Source organism: Glossina fuscipes, unplaced genomic scaffold (genome assembly GCF_014805625.2).
Source record: "Glossina fuscipes isolate IAEA_lab_2018 unplaced genomic scaffold, Yale_Gfus_2 113, whole genome shotgun sequence".
Classification (NCBI taxonomy): domain Eukaryota; kingdom Metazoa; phylum Arthropoda; class Insecta; order Diptera; family Glossinidae; genus Glossina; species Glossina fuscipes.
Window position 1 is genome coordinate 2749109 of NW_023998456.1, and position 14716 is coordinate 2763824.

Here is a 14716-nt window from a genome sequence, read left to right on the forward strand (position 1 = left end):
TGAATTGTTGTTCTACACTGCGTATTTCCGTTTGACAATCCAAACACATAAAAGTATCCAAAACTAATTTAGGATGTACGACATGTGTACGCACAACTTGTCTGGAAATGCGAATTAGGATACTTAAATCGCACACTTTATGGCGTGTAGGCACTTTCGTAAAAGAAACATAGCACTCTTTGTCTACTTCCAAAACAGTGCGATCTTTGATAAAATTTAAAACTGACTGACAAAGATAGGGGTAAATCCTGCAGAAAAATATTAGGCTCAAAAGTTAAGTAACATATGTATTTCATATACCGATAATATTTCCCAAATAGCAAAACATGAGTACCACTTCTAGTTCTATATTACATGGCGCGGTTTTCCGTACCTCCTTGAGGTACCGTATGAAAATAAGCAAAAGCTACATCTTAGTAACAATACTTCACATGTTGGTGGATTTTTTGTAAGTGCGTAATTTGTTATTTGAATTTAATTTAATCATCGACATATATAAATTACCAGCCGATGAAATATTTTCAAACTAAAGTTTAAAAAGTATGATAACTCCAGTAACGCAACAAATAACATGACAGATCACAGAAATTAGGCAGAATAGTTGTAATCCAAAGGGATAGACATTGAAATGTAAGTATAAGAAAATACGTATCACCGAACAAGCAAAAAAATGACACTAAAGGCAAACCCGTAGAGCAGCATCCTTGATGATCAAACAGATAAATATAACATTGTACACTCTACAAAGAACCCTGATCGTGTTAAGAATCATGTACTTTAATAACGCTAGAATTCGTATTATAGTTTAATAATTTTTGTTTTGATTGTTAAAATAATTTCCTTTCTTTAATATAGATTTTCTAACACTTATTTAGCAATTTTTTTTTTCTTATTTGCTAAAAATTTCAGAATTTTCAAAAGTTGCACATAAATACATTGGAAAGTTGTAAAGGCCACCTGTACACAAACATCGACAAAATAATAATTATCATATGATAAATGATATTATTTATTAATATTATAATATTATCGAAGTGCATCTGCACTATTTTATTGTGTCACCAACTGGCCAGTTATCGCCGTCAGTCTGTCAGCAAATTTCTTGCGTTCTAACTTGCAAGGCCTACGTCCGCCAACACCCCACATCTCTGGGTGTTGACGCAACAGCTTACTAAGAACTGAGTTCGGCACATTTGCCATATATATAAAGATAAAATAAATATGTATATATAAAATACAAATAATATAATATAAATAAAATAAATATATATATTAATATAACCTGAAAAGAAAAATAAGAACATTTGGTCTGATATATATATATATATATATATATACATATCTTGTTTAGTATTAGTAAAATAAAAATAAAACAACGATCAATTATTTTTAATTTCAAGTTATTTATACAATATATTACATTTTCTACATTTTTTTAAATTACTATTTTAAATTATTTTAAATTAGAATTACGCACTAAATCTTATACACTAAAAATTGCCTTTTATTTGTTTATATTTTATATCTTTTTAAACACGGTGAACTGGTAGAACCTTCATCAACCTCTACAAAACAGTTCTGCTTTAAACGGAACACTTTACAGCTATCATCAACCTGCAAAGGTTCCTTTAAAGCAAAGTACTTATAAATTTATGAAAAACTATGAGGATTTTATTTGTACCACTGCTGCATAAATGCATACTTAAATAAATGGAAAAGCAAACACATAAGTACAACTGCATGCGTGAGAATTTAAACAGAAAATAGTTTTGGGAAAAGACAAAGCAGTAACAAAATGGAGGAATACTTAAACGAAAACCATTTCAGGCAAAACTTCACTGCTTACTTAATTGAACAAAAGACATTTTTGTCAAATCTAAATCCAAACAGAAAATTAATTTGATTTTTGTATTGTGCGGATGTATGTTAATTGCTTTTCTATAATTGTACTACATGTGCTTGCGTTGATTTATTATTATTATTTTAATTTTAGACTAATGAATTGAATTCTTAGACTAAAAAAAGAGACATTGAGCACTAGCAACATGCGTTGATTTAAATATTACATAAATGAATACAAGACAATATTTATGCAAAACATGGCCAAATATTTTAATTACCTGTAATAGCTTGTAACGGCTACTTTATGATTTTAGGATCGAACTTGCGCAGATGGTTAACACGGAGTTAAATATATTGTGAGGGCCTTTCCGGCCCATTCTCTGGGGCTGGGGCAGCTCAGTGGCTCCAGGAAAACACAAGAACATTTATTATTTACAAGGACCTTTCTTATTCTGTACTTTACTATAAATTTTATTCCGACTACTTTCCAAACAATGACTTACTTTAAGTTATTCTAACTTATTCTACTCTACCCTAGTCTTAACCTATTCTTATTATATTCCTATCCTATTCTTATTCTATTCTTACTCTCTATCCCATTCTAGCTTACTCTCTATCCAATTCTAGCACTCTCTCTCCCCCACCAGAGAAGGAGAACCCGTGAGGCCAAAACGAGGGACGACTTTGGCTCCTCACAGATCCTCCGACCTACGGTGGGGAAGGAGTGACTGGTGATACGCCTATCCGGTATTGGCCAGTCGGTGACGGCTTCCGTGTGACGCGGTTGTTTGCTGCTGCAGCTGATGATGGCGAAGAGCCAGTTGCCTGTGTAGAGCATGGTGCAGTTGTTGGTGACGCGGCTTTCCGACATCGGAGTGTCGGATCGTTGGTCCCATTATCTCTCGTGTACCACTGGCTTTCCGACGTCGAGGTGCCGGACAGTTGGTCAAAAAGGTACGGGTTGTGTCAACGTTGGCCACCATGGGCTCGCAATGGGTCGACAGACCCTTGTCTGTGGGTCACTCGTATTATTTTATCGTTGTTTGTAGTTGCGGTAGTTGTTGCTGTTGGTTTTGTGATTATAGCTGTGTAAAATTTTGGACTGGATTCGTTGCGGCAGTGGCATCTGTAACCGTTTTGTGTTAGCGGCGATAGCCATCTGTTGCCGTTGACGTCATTGAGGTAAATGCTAACGACGTTGCGGTTATGATAGTTGTTGTCGTTGATGTTGTTGGCGTAAATGTTGGTGCTGTTGCTGTGAGGCCATTGTTACAGGCGATATGCTGCTTGGTTGGCGTTTGTTGTTGTTTGTTGCTGATGTTATTTGTGCAGGTAGGGGTTACTCTTCCGGTAGCAGACGGTGATCACAGCTTCCCGTCTACCTGTAGCTTTCCTTCAATGCACGATGTTTCAAGGCCATACGGACACGTTCGCTCCATAATGAAAGACTTTCGCCCTGAGTTTCTGTTTGTTGCTGTTGACGTTCAGAAGCTTTATTTGTGGCCTTTTCCATCAAGCCAGGGATTTCATAAGCTAACGGTGTGAACGTTATTGCTGGAGGCATACCTGTTGTCAGATGGCCTGCCCCAACCGATGAACAGCCGATTAGTTGGACTAGTAGTTATCGCCGTTGTTCGTGTTTTAGACTTCATTGTAGTTGTTGTGATGCTATTGTTATGATTGTTATGTTTTGGGGCACCAACCTCTGTTGGTACTTGTTGTTGTTGTTGATGCTGCTGCTGTTGTAGTGCCTCCCGTGATGTTGTTATGCTGACTTGCTGTTCACGAAAACTTGATTGTTTTTCCAAGATGGGTGCCGTATCATTAGGCGTGGCCTTTGCCCTTTGTTGACGGAGAGTCGTGTCAGCACTCGTATGCCTGTGGTTTTCTGACATCGGGATGTCGGAGCGTTGGCCAGTAGGTACGGGTCGTGGCTCTTTTAACCCTGACGGTGAATGCAGCCTTGTAATAGGCGTTGTCTCTTCGGAATCCACTTGTTCGTCCTGCGGGCATGCGTGACTGATCTCGTAGGCTCTTAAAATCGCTTATCCATTATAAATTCCTCAAAAATAAATAAATAGAAACGTAAGAACAAAACCGAAGGTCCAAGTCTTTTTAATACAAATTTTCTTGGAAAGAGTCTTGGATTGGCTGAGTATACCCTGCCCAAGAAGACTCGTTACAAGTGGCATCCGAGCAGGGACCTTCGGTTAAAAGAGGAAGATTAAGAGCGAACGAGCCTGAGCTCATCGAAATAGAGAAGGGAAGAAAGAAAGCCAGCGTAGTGGAATCATCGTGGTTGTATAGCCTACGGAAGGAAGAGTTGAGCGAAATTTGCGGTGCGCTCGACCTTGACACTAAGGATACTGTCGAGGACATGAGAAAAGCGGTGACAGCCTTTATTTTAACCCCCGACTTAGCAGCCGATATGAAGGTGTAGCTTACGGAGCTAGAAACGAGGTAAGCTGCAAAAACGCTGCACCTGCCAGAAGGCACAGGGCGAGGTGTAAGCCCTAAGCGATACGCGCAAGAACAAATTTCGTGCGGCGCGGCCATGGACCGAATCTGTAAATGGTCGGTACGCTACGACAGCCATAGTTGCGCCCTTGAATTCATCGGACGCATCGAGGAGTTGTGTGAAGTTTACGAAAAGCGGCAATATGGTACCGAAACAACAGGAAATCATGGACAGGGTGGCAGAAGTATAAGCAACATTTCTTCAAATTTTTCCTGCACAGCCGATATCTCGAGCGATTGGATGACCAGGTACGTCAGACGTTTCAGCTAGAGGGCGAAAAATTCAAGGACTGCGCGCTACGCCTGCGAGACATGATATGGCATTTGAACCACACGACAAAACAAAAGCTAGAAAGAATCTGCCGAAACAGTCGGCGGGAGTACCAACTTTTCTTTGGGGAGACAGCCAGCAAGGATTTACCCGAGTTAATAGCGTTGGGAGAGCGGCTTGAGGATATACCAGCACCAACAGTAGCATCGCCGCCGAGGGAAACGTCAGGTTGATCCTATGTATCGAGAGTAAATGCTCCGACCACAACGATACCGGCAGAAACGCCCATCTCGGTTGTGGCCAACCACGCCACTTTGCACGAGAGTGTAATAATTAAAGAATTCTGTTTTGTTAGGATTGTGGTCATCCACAAGAGCTAACCAAGAACTGCTGTCGACAAAACGCCGGTCAACACATACATGCAAGAGGTATGACAGTGAATGAATCGATAGAACGAGGGAAACCGCCGTTAGATGCGGCGCTAAAAATTATGGAAATGATCGGAAGCACCCTGGTAGCCTCCCTCACCATTGGAGGGCACAACAGGCGTCGTGGACACCAGGGCTACCAGAAGTATCATCCGCAAAGATATCATCGGGTTCATTCCCGACATAATAAGCTCTGAGACGGGGAGTCACACGATCCGAATGGCAAAGGGCGCATCACAAGATAGCAAACGCAGTATAACTTTGGAAGTGCATGTAGGCGACATCTCTTTCAACCTAGAGTTATTGGCGTTACGGAGAAGTATCGACCTCCTCACCCTGAGTATGGACTTCCTGACGAAAACAGGCGCTAAGCTGACCGTAGCCGTTATTCCGTTATCCCGTTATGGGTGTACTGTTCCAACGGCAGCGGCTAAGGAAACTCGAGCGTCAGGCGTGCCCGAAGTGTCCCCCACACCGGACCCAATATTTATATGTCCATCGAATCAGACCTAAACGAAAACAGGGATTAACGAGGAAATTATGCGATGCGCTGATATCAACACATTAGCAAAAGCTAATCACAACATGGCAGGAACGCAACATGTGAACGAAGAGAGTAAGATATATAACAGCCTCAAGGCGAAGCTCTGCCCAGGCGAACCAGGTATACAAAGGTTTCTAGAAGGAGAATTAGGAAAATTTGGCGGTAACAAAGCGGTGACCGACATCACTTGTCATCGTATCCGAATGAAGGATGAGATCATCAATCAAAAGGTACACCAACTGCTCCAAACGGGTTCATTGAACCATCAAACAGCTATCAAAACTACGAATAGAGGCCATCAAAACCAAGGCTATATACTGTTAACCCTAAACTCATCACCGCAACGGCTAGGAAGGCGACAACCTTAAGTCGCGGCGAATCATCAAAAATGGCAAAAGCGACTATAGAAACAACGGAACCAAAATCAAAAACCGGCATCATAGCCAAGATCCCTATAACAGAATCAGCGCACCTGTCAACTAATACGAGGAAAGCAACAACAGACAGAGGTAGAAGTATTACGATGGGAAAAACATCAGAAAGGACAACAGAGGTCCGAAAGGCAAGAACAATGCCCTTAACAAAAATGCAACAGTGAGATCAGCAAGAGCGTTCAAAGAATTACAAGGCGTTACCATACGAGGAGATACTACAATAACGTTCTCGGCTTCAAGCAAACTAACAAGAACAAAAAGGACAAGAAGTATCTAAAGTACAAATCCAATAGCTATAAAAATTATATCAACAACAGAGGGTTTGCATCATCGCCAGAATCAAGGGCAATTTAACAAGTTAGCATCACCGTCACCTACATCTCTAATTCCAGCGAACATTTTCTACGTTACAGCCACCAATATGGAGCGTAAGAGCGATGCATTAAAACAAGCATACATCTGTCACAATCAAGCAGATGAATGGTTACCTCTGGACGAGGACGAGTCAACTACAAACCGGTTGCATCATAAGTATTGGGCCGTAAGCCGCTGAAAAAAAAAGTAATATATATACATGCCAGAGGGAAAAAGTAAGACGTAGAGGCCGGTAGCATGACTTCTCGGCGGGTCAGTGATTTCGTACAGTCCCAGGGCGGAGGGGATCAGTCCGTGTCTTTGGTCCCTCCTGAAGCGAGGGGGGATGTAAGGAAGCGTTTTGCTTCCTTACTGATAACATGTCCGTCCGCACAAATGTCTACGCGTAGACCCCAAGCAGTCAGTCTGGTTTGTCCCTTACATGTATTTCTTTCTTACTGATTATCATAAAATCACTATTCTCCCGCACCAACCGTTCAATTCAATGTTTATAAAAAGGAAAAAAAAAGGAAATTGTATCCACGACTCATTATATACGATAGTTTCAGAAAATGTGCAAAACCATAAAGGGTATACAAATGTATAAAATGTATAAAATATATAAAATGTATAAACGTATATATAGTAGAACATATATAAACAATATGCATAAATTTTTGCTAAGGAAACATATTGTGAGCACAGACCTAACGGTCCTGACAGATTGTAAAAGTCATAACGAGGCTAGCATTCACATACCTAACGGTCACCAAATCATACGATTTGGTACCTGGGTTAGCATTTCACAAAATCATAATAAAATGAGCAATATCAATAAGATAGACATAAAAATATACATACAAGCAAAACATGGCAATATGAAAAGGAGGGGTTGTAAAATTACGCATTGTACATATCAAATGAAGACAGGCTTAACGGGTGACAAGACGTACGAGTTAGTACCTGAGCCGACACTAGCAATAAGATCATGCGAGTTGGAACGTAAAGTAGTATTCACGCTAAGATATACATAAGAGAAGCATTTTCATACAAGTTAGAGCTGAGATTGTAACATAGATGCAGGCGAACATGTTCGATCAAATCGAAGTGAGCATACAGATGTATAAGAATATCGTCCACAATGCATATGTAAGCGAGTATAGTCTAAAACATGCACGTAACGGGACGGCGATGGTGTTCGCAACTATAAAAGAGCGCGTCGCTCAGCCTTCCAGTTGTATGGTAGCAGCCAAGGTTAAGTGATCACGGAAAAAACTAGTTGACTTTTACTTTAGGGTTTTTTTTAACTGTACAGATAAGGTATGGTCGATGTGGTTTCGCCGTCATCCCTGAATGACTCATAGGACAGCTAACTCTACGAATGGGGGGTGGTCGGTATGGCTTCGCCGTTATTCTTGAATGACTGAAGGATACTCTCTCTTGCGACGTGAAACGGTTAGGGGCGGACAAGTGGACCTGTAGGCCGAGGCTGGCTGCTACAACACCAGCGGCGTATCCTTTTCTTTTACAGAAACTCGCGATACGGAAACGTGGAAAAGTAACTATAATAATAATCATTCGGAACGGATAAGAAACATTAAAACGTTAAAGAAGGGTTGGATCACCACGCTGGCTTTTTCCTCCCACTCTCCTTAAAATCGCTTATCCATAGTAAATTCCTCAGGAATAAATAAATAAAAACGTAACAACTAAACCGAAGTTCCCAGTTGTTTTAATTCAAATTTTCTTGGAAAGAGTCCTGGATTGGCTGAGTATACCCCGCCCAAGAAGACTCGTTGTATGCAAATTTTTGCGGCCATGAGGACGGCGGCAACTGATTGAATACGTTGTATACGTAAAAGGCCAACTCTGTTACCAATAATTCATTCGGAAGGAAAGTAGGCATGGAGCATAATGAAGCCCAAGTGAAGCATAAGTGATTATATATTCCCTTTTACTTTCAACTGCGTTACGTCGCAATTACAAAGCGGAATCTCTTTACTATATTACGTTTACATAACTTTTAAACACATTCTGATTTAAAAAAAAACAATTTTTTTATTAAAATACAAACAGCGGTGAAAAAAAAAAATTTTTTTTGGTTCCTACAATATTCATGCTATTCAAATTTGTTTAAATGGAATATCCGAAGCGACATTGGTATTGTATTTTATTTTTTCCTTTTACTTCGCCTTCTTAGTGTAGGTTTTTCATTACGTAATTTGGTGTTTCGAAGGGGTTCAGCAAGATTGACGGGCTTGCATTTGCGACTTGGTCGTGACTTCCCAATTCCACTTTCGTTTGTGCCATTTTCTGTGTGATTGCTTTCTGTCTGTTTGTATGAATTTTCGATTCGCGGTGCACAAGGTGTGCTATTTGTAAGCTCATTCTCATCAAATTTAATAGAAGTTACTTTTTAAGCATAATTTAAAAGAAACACAAATTACATGACATAAATATAAAACAATTCGATATACTTACAGCTCTCGTATGATGTGGTCTGACATGGGAATTTTAAAGAATCACTTTCCTTATTAAACCTGCAATTGCAATTCCTTGGTTCTTGTATACTTTCATTTTCTAAAGGATTTCGTTCTCTGGTAACGACTGCAAAGTCATCTTTAAAACTAAAACACGCTGCACACTTACTATCTGTGGTCTTCATAATCAATGCGTTGTCTCGGAAATCTTCTAGTGAAAGCGTTAATCTTTTTGGTTTACCAAGAGCATTCCTTAACTCTTTTAATGGCATCTGAGAAGGGTTTTCTTCTCTAGGAGTGGCATCGAGAGAATTTTCCTTGTCGCTAGTGTTACTACTGTCCTTTAGCAAACTTTCATCGCATTCACATACTTCATTTTCATCCTCTTCAAATATAGTATCACTTGAAATTTTCTTCTCTTTATCTTGGGACTCCCTTTTTCCATCTAAGTCCTCCATCTCTTGATCAATTTCTTCATCTGAATTTTCACCATCATCACTATTATGTCCGCTTATTGTGGGTGAAGCATTACGTAAAAGTTCTTCATGATGAAAAAGAGCACTGGAACGTCTTAATTCTAAGGCCATTTCAGAAGAATGTCGTTTTTCCAATATGGTTGAATTATTAGTGATCTCCGCAAGAACATCTTTTTGAAATGCTTGTGTTTTTAAATACTGTACAATTTCGGAATCTGAAGTCCCAACGTCCTGCAAAAGCTGTATACCCAGATATCTACATCGTCTCTTCAAAATGAGCCCTTCTTCATTATTAGCTAATAGCTGTTGCCTTAAACTACAAATTTCTTTCTGAAGATCGCCAATTGTTATGCGCATCTTTTGCACTGTTTCGACAAGCTCCCTATTTACCACTTTATAATTCTCCATATTCTCCATAAATCCAAACATTAAACTGTGACAATTACACGAAAACAATAAATAAACTATGCTTTCAGAAGTGAACGCTTTTGTAGAGTTACCATTTCCTACAAGAAAAGAAGGTGTTATATTAATCCTGCAAAAGATTATGATCAATTTAAAGTATTATTAACTAAGTTTATGAAAATGTAATTTAAATTATCAACCGACACGGTAGCGTCTTTCCGTATATACAAGAAAAAATTATATATAAGCGCAAATATTGCATGCAAATGAAAATAGTAAGCGTAAGAATAAATAGCTTCATACTTTTATTATCCAAAATGAAAAATCGTCCTTTGCACACCAGTCTCTTGTATGTCATGTATAGTCTGCGAAAAGCAAAATTTTCTATTATCAAATTCCTATTTTCGCTCTGGTATTTTGATTAACCCCATGTTAATAGGTGTGTTTTTAGATATTAGGTAATACTATATTTTTAATAGGAAATTTTTACCTGGCAGTGCCTTAAGAACAAAAAAAAGTAAATTTTCACTACTTTTTGTTTCGTTGTTAAAAGCAGGTGTTTAATCGCGCAAATAATTTTTAGTTATATTAATTTTTTTTTTTTTAACAAAATACTCCAATTAGTAATTTGTGCCTCATCGGTTTTTATAGTATTATTCAAAATGAATGCGTATTCATTATACAGTAAATTGATATGCAAGAATTGAAGGAGATTGCTAAACGTACATAAGTGAAGGCAACCAAACCATCAAAAGAAGTTCTAAAAGAAGCGAATAAAGAAAATTTTATAAATAACTTAAAAAAATTAATAATTTTTTTTATAAATTTTATTCAAAATATGAAAACTAAATTTTAACTGCGCAGTGAGAAATTTTGTATAATTAAAAACGTTGTGAGCAGAGTTTTTTCTAAACATAACGAGGCGTGTTTGTTGAGTATTTTTTTTCACAGCAACTCTTCTATTTCGAGTTGCAATGAGAAAATTTAACTTCATAGTCTAATAAAAGCGAACATTTTAAATTTATATTGTCCGAAGATAAATAAATGTTTAAGCCTAAGTAATTTTGATTAGCGTTCCGTTTTGGAAAGTTAGCTCTAAATTACGAACAATAAATATTGCTAGTGAAACATAAAAGAAAAAGAAGGAACACAACGAATTTGGAAAACATTTACAATAACCACATCATCATCAGTATAGAATAGCAAGGTAATATGGTACTTAATTACATTTTATATTTTCGTTAATTTCGATAAATTTCTAACGGAATGAATGCAGCAGAAAATAATGGGGATTTTGTATTGAAATAATAAGTAGTAAATATGAGAGGAATACTGGGGGCACTTTGTTCAGGTCAACGTCCATTGTGAACCACATATTTTCCTTGCCTCTCAGGTCAATTGTTGCTGCTAGTGAGACAATACGAGTGCAGTTTATTTTAGCGGGTGACTGTTAAACCTGGCTTAACAAGAAGGTAAATTTTCCGTTTGAGGTTACATAAAGCTTTCTTTTAATATAATGTAACTAAAAACGTATTAAAGCGCCTTTCCATGCTCTCTGAGTAGGTGTGATAACAACAGATGACAATGGCAAATCGACTCAAAATCTCATAATATTAAAAACAATTTGCTTTTTTAAAAATCTTTTATAATGAATTTGGATGTAACAAATAGCGTAGCCGATTCGCAATTGAGAAAACGTTTTTAATATGTATTGCTTCCTCCTTTTTATCAATAAAATAAACGCATATACGAATGCTTGTTTCAATTTTGTTCTAACAAAAAATTTTACTTCGAATAATATGTAATATATATACGTGTATAAGGGAGCATGTTATGAGTGAACGGTTAGTTGCATTTTAATCTTATTTAAAATACATTGACTCTAAAATGTTTTGACCCACATAGAGTTTGTTTATTTAACACAGCGTGTGGTAGACGAAGAAGAGAACATACCTATTAATACCACATACAAAGGGCGCTAAAAATGCATGTTCGTTTATATTTATGTTTACACGCTAGACAATATTGTCTTTGTGCATAAAACTAAATACTCGAAGAAAAAAAAAAAATGAAAATATTTCTTAAAAATTGAAAGGAAAAATATCCTATACACATAAAAGTTGTATTCGGTTGTTTAATATTTTACTAAAGACATCGGGTCATTCCATGACAAACTCAATTTGCTACAGTTGGTCATAAGCATCATTATAAGTATCGTCTCTGTGGGCTTTTTTAGTTTGCAAAATAATGAAAACGTAAAGGTGATGATGATGCTTTTACTTGCAGAAATTATTCTCTTGTGTCTAACTAAAGATTTGTTCATTGCTTGACGAATTCAAATTTTATTGAATTATTTACATTTATTGGAACACGTCAAATACCTATTAATATGTATTATAAGTGAACGCGAATTGAATGCAAAAAACCTTGCTTATTCATCAAAATTTCCCGCCTTCTAATGCAAGTATGCTAGTTGTCTGTGTATTTTTCGTGAACATATTTATTATTGTTATTATTATTATAAATTTAGCCAGAGAATAAATTCTAAGACTGAAAAGTCTTAAATCACTAGCATCTAAGGCTTTCGTCTTTCATTAATAAAACTCTACCAGAGATTTGAACAACCGCGACCATTGAGTTGCTAGTCGAAGCTCTTGCTTACTCGGCCACTTAGGCGGATCTTGAACATATTGAAGTTCGTCTTCTTCAGCGAATTTCTTTCCTTGCTTTCATCAAACATTGACTAGAAAGGCGTCGATTAATTGCTACATACCTCGCTATTTTACTTGCTTCATATCATCTCTATATAACGATAGATTTTAAGCAGACTATAAAGTTTTTAGTTCTGATCACAATCAGAACTTAAGACTAGCCTTTTTAGCTCGATTAATTGTTGCCATATAAAAAACAATTACAGGAACTTGTATTTACAGCGCTTTAATTATCTTTCTGCTCTTGCCAGTTCGAATATTGAAATTCAAGTTTCTTGACTCGCGACTATTCTGCTTTTGCCTTTTTTATTAAATTAATAGATAACCGCCTCAGCTTTTTATGTCGGAATCAATTTTCCGAGCAATATCAGAGCTGCAGATGCAGCTTCTTTCCTATACTTAGACTCAAGCCGTTAGCTAAAAATATATACAGCAAGTGTCAATTTTTTCTTCTGTACGTATGTACATAAGTATATAATTACAATGTGGAGCGTCACGAGCATCGAATTGTATTGGGTGATAACCAAAATACCTTCATGTTATATTTTTCTTTCAAGAAAAAGTAAGCAAAAAGCATTTAACAACACCGTTACCGAGAAAAAGGAAAGTAGAGGAAAGCTGGTAGCGTTTGAAGATCGATTGCAGATTTTATTGAACAAAAGTTTTATGTCAATCTTAGAAGAACTTCCTCAACAAGCTATTTGATTAGATCGCAATTACAAGGTAATGCTTCAAAACCAAGGAAAGGGAGGAAATTGACTGCTGTGCAAATTAAAGACCAGAGAGAATTTTCTATCCGCGAACAACTGCTCCAAGTGTTTTTGCGCTGAATTGTAATTGATGATGAACACTGCATTTAGGACAACAATCCAAATTTTAAAAAAAATCCGCGCGGTAGGCTTAACAGTGAACGCAAATATCCATAATTCGAAGTTCATCTTTTTTATTGCTTTGTTTCAATCGTAGGAATCTTATTATAAAGTGCTAAAACCGATTGAAGCTTTACAACAAGTCTCCATCCGCTAAGCCGTCTTTTGAGGGGTAGGCGTCTGGGGCATGAGAGCAGACACCCAGCAGAGTCCCATATTGAAATAGCCTTCGAAAACTATTTGGGGATAATCCGTCGCTGGTCTTGCTTTTTTAACGTTTTCCCTTGCGTTTATCTCTTTTTCCGATCAACGAGTGTTGGCAGCATTTTTATGCACGAATGCATAAATATTTAAAATTTATGCAAAAATAATTTGTCGATTCGTGGATTATTTTTTTAGAGATCAAGGGCCGATTTGTAGCCGTCGATCGAGAGTAAACTGGAGTCGATTATTGACGCACTGTAACGAGTAGTGGGCTCGCAGCTCTAGATAAATTATACGTTTTTTTTTGCTTTGAACTACATATTTTTTGACCACAACCTGCTCAAGTTTATTCCGGCTCCAACGTCCCCTACGCGATATTCGTAACCCGCGACAATGAAGCAATAAGTAATAATTGTCTTACTGCTTTTAGGACTACAGCCAAGCTCTAGAGTTCTCTTGAGTTCGTAATTATAATTTTAAGGAGCGTATGTTTGCGTAAGGAGCGTATTGGTGATTGGTATAAAAATTTATTTGGCTTTAAAATTACTCAGATTTTCGGTATTTAATCAGATGTTCGTTAAAGCCGCTTTTAATATATAAAATACGTTTACATATTTAACTTTTAATCATTTGTGAGTATTGCTTTAGAAACTAAAGAAAAATTAAATTTTATTCTTTTTATAAGTTTTTTGAAGTCTCAGGGGAAAGCGGATTATATTTTGAATATATTTTGATTAGTAAACCGCAAAAATTAAAGGTTTAAAGGTTTCATTTTTTTTTTTTGTACATAGCGTATACAATAATTTGTCAGTCGAAAGCCACAAGTATTGTGAGCTGTAGAAAAAGTTATGTCAAAAGCATGAACTTCCAAATGTATTTGTTAGGCTGCTTGCACCATTCGAGTGATAAACGAATTGCGTTCAGAGATAGGATAGTTCTTAGTACTTTACGGCCAGGTAGAGTATATTTGAGTTAAAATTCACTTATAGATGGCGAACGACTGGTCATAGCGAGACTCAGATGGTAACTCAATGGTTCATTATTCATGTATTAAGCGGACAAGATGTTTAGCACTTTAAGGATCAGGTAGGCCTTCACCGCTCTTGGATTGCCCTACGGATCGAATTCGAGGAGTGTTTTGGACTTTTCACCATCAGCTTTCTTCTTCTAATCCATTATCG

At 37.3% G+C, this 14716-nt stretch overlaps 2 protein-coding genes across 3 annotated transcripts in view; one reads left to right on the plus strand and one right to left on the minus strand.

Annotated features, from left to right (window-relative positions):
* Positions 1 to 7639: 7639 nt before the first annotated feature.
* On the minus strand, positions 7640 to 9805 carry LOC119639725. The gene is made up of 2 exons (XM_038037339.1): positions 8872 to 9805; positions 7640 to 8802 (listed from the first exon to the last, which is right to left on the minus strand). The coding sequence occupies exons 1-2, from the start codon at positions 9773 to 9775 to the stop codon at positions 8561 to 8563; spliced, it is 1146 nt and encodes a 381-aa protein (XP_037893267.1). The 5' UTR covers positions 9776 to 9805; the 3' UTR covers positions 7640 to 8560.
* Positions 9806 to 10295: 490 nt separating this feature from the next.
* The window catches only part of LOC119639793 (WAS/WASL-interacting protein family member 2), a 43968-nt gene continuing 39547 nt past the window's right edge, over positions 10296 to 14716 (plus strand). The window contains exons 1-2 of one of the 2 annotated variants that reach the window (XM_038037463.1): positions 10296 to 10958; positions 11028 to 11223. The gene's annotated coding sequence lies outside the window, so the exon portion shown is untranslated. The remainder of the gene's footprint in view (positions 10959 to 11027; positions 11224 to 14716) is intronic. The other variant, XM_038037461.1, reaches the window with a different exon arrangement.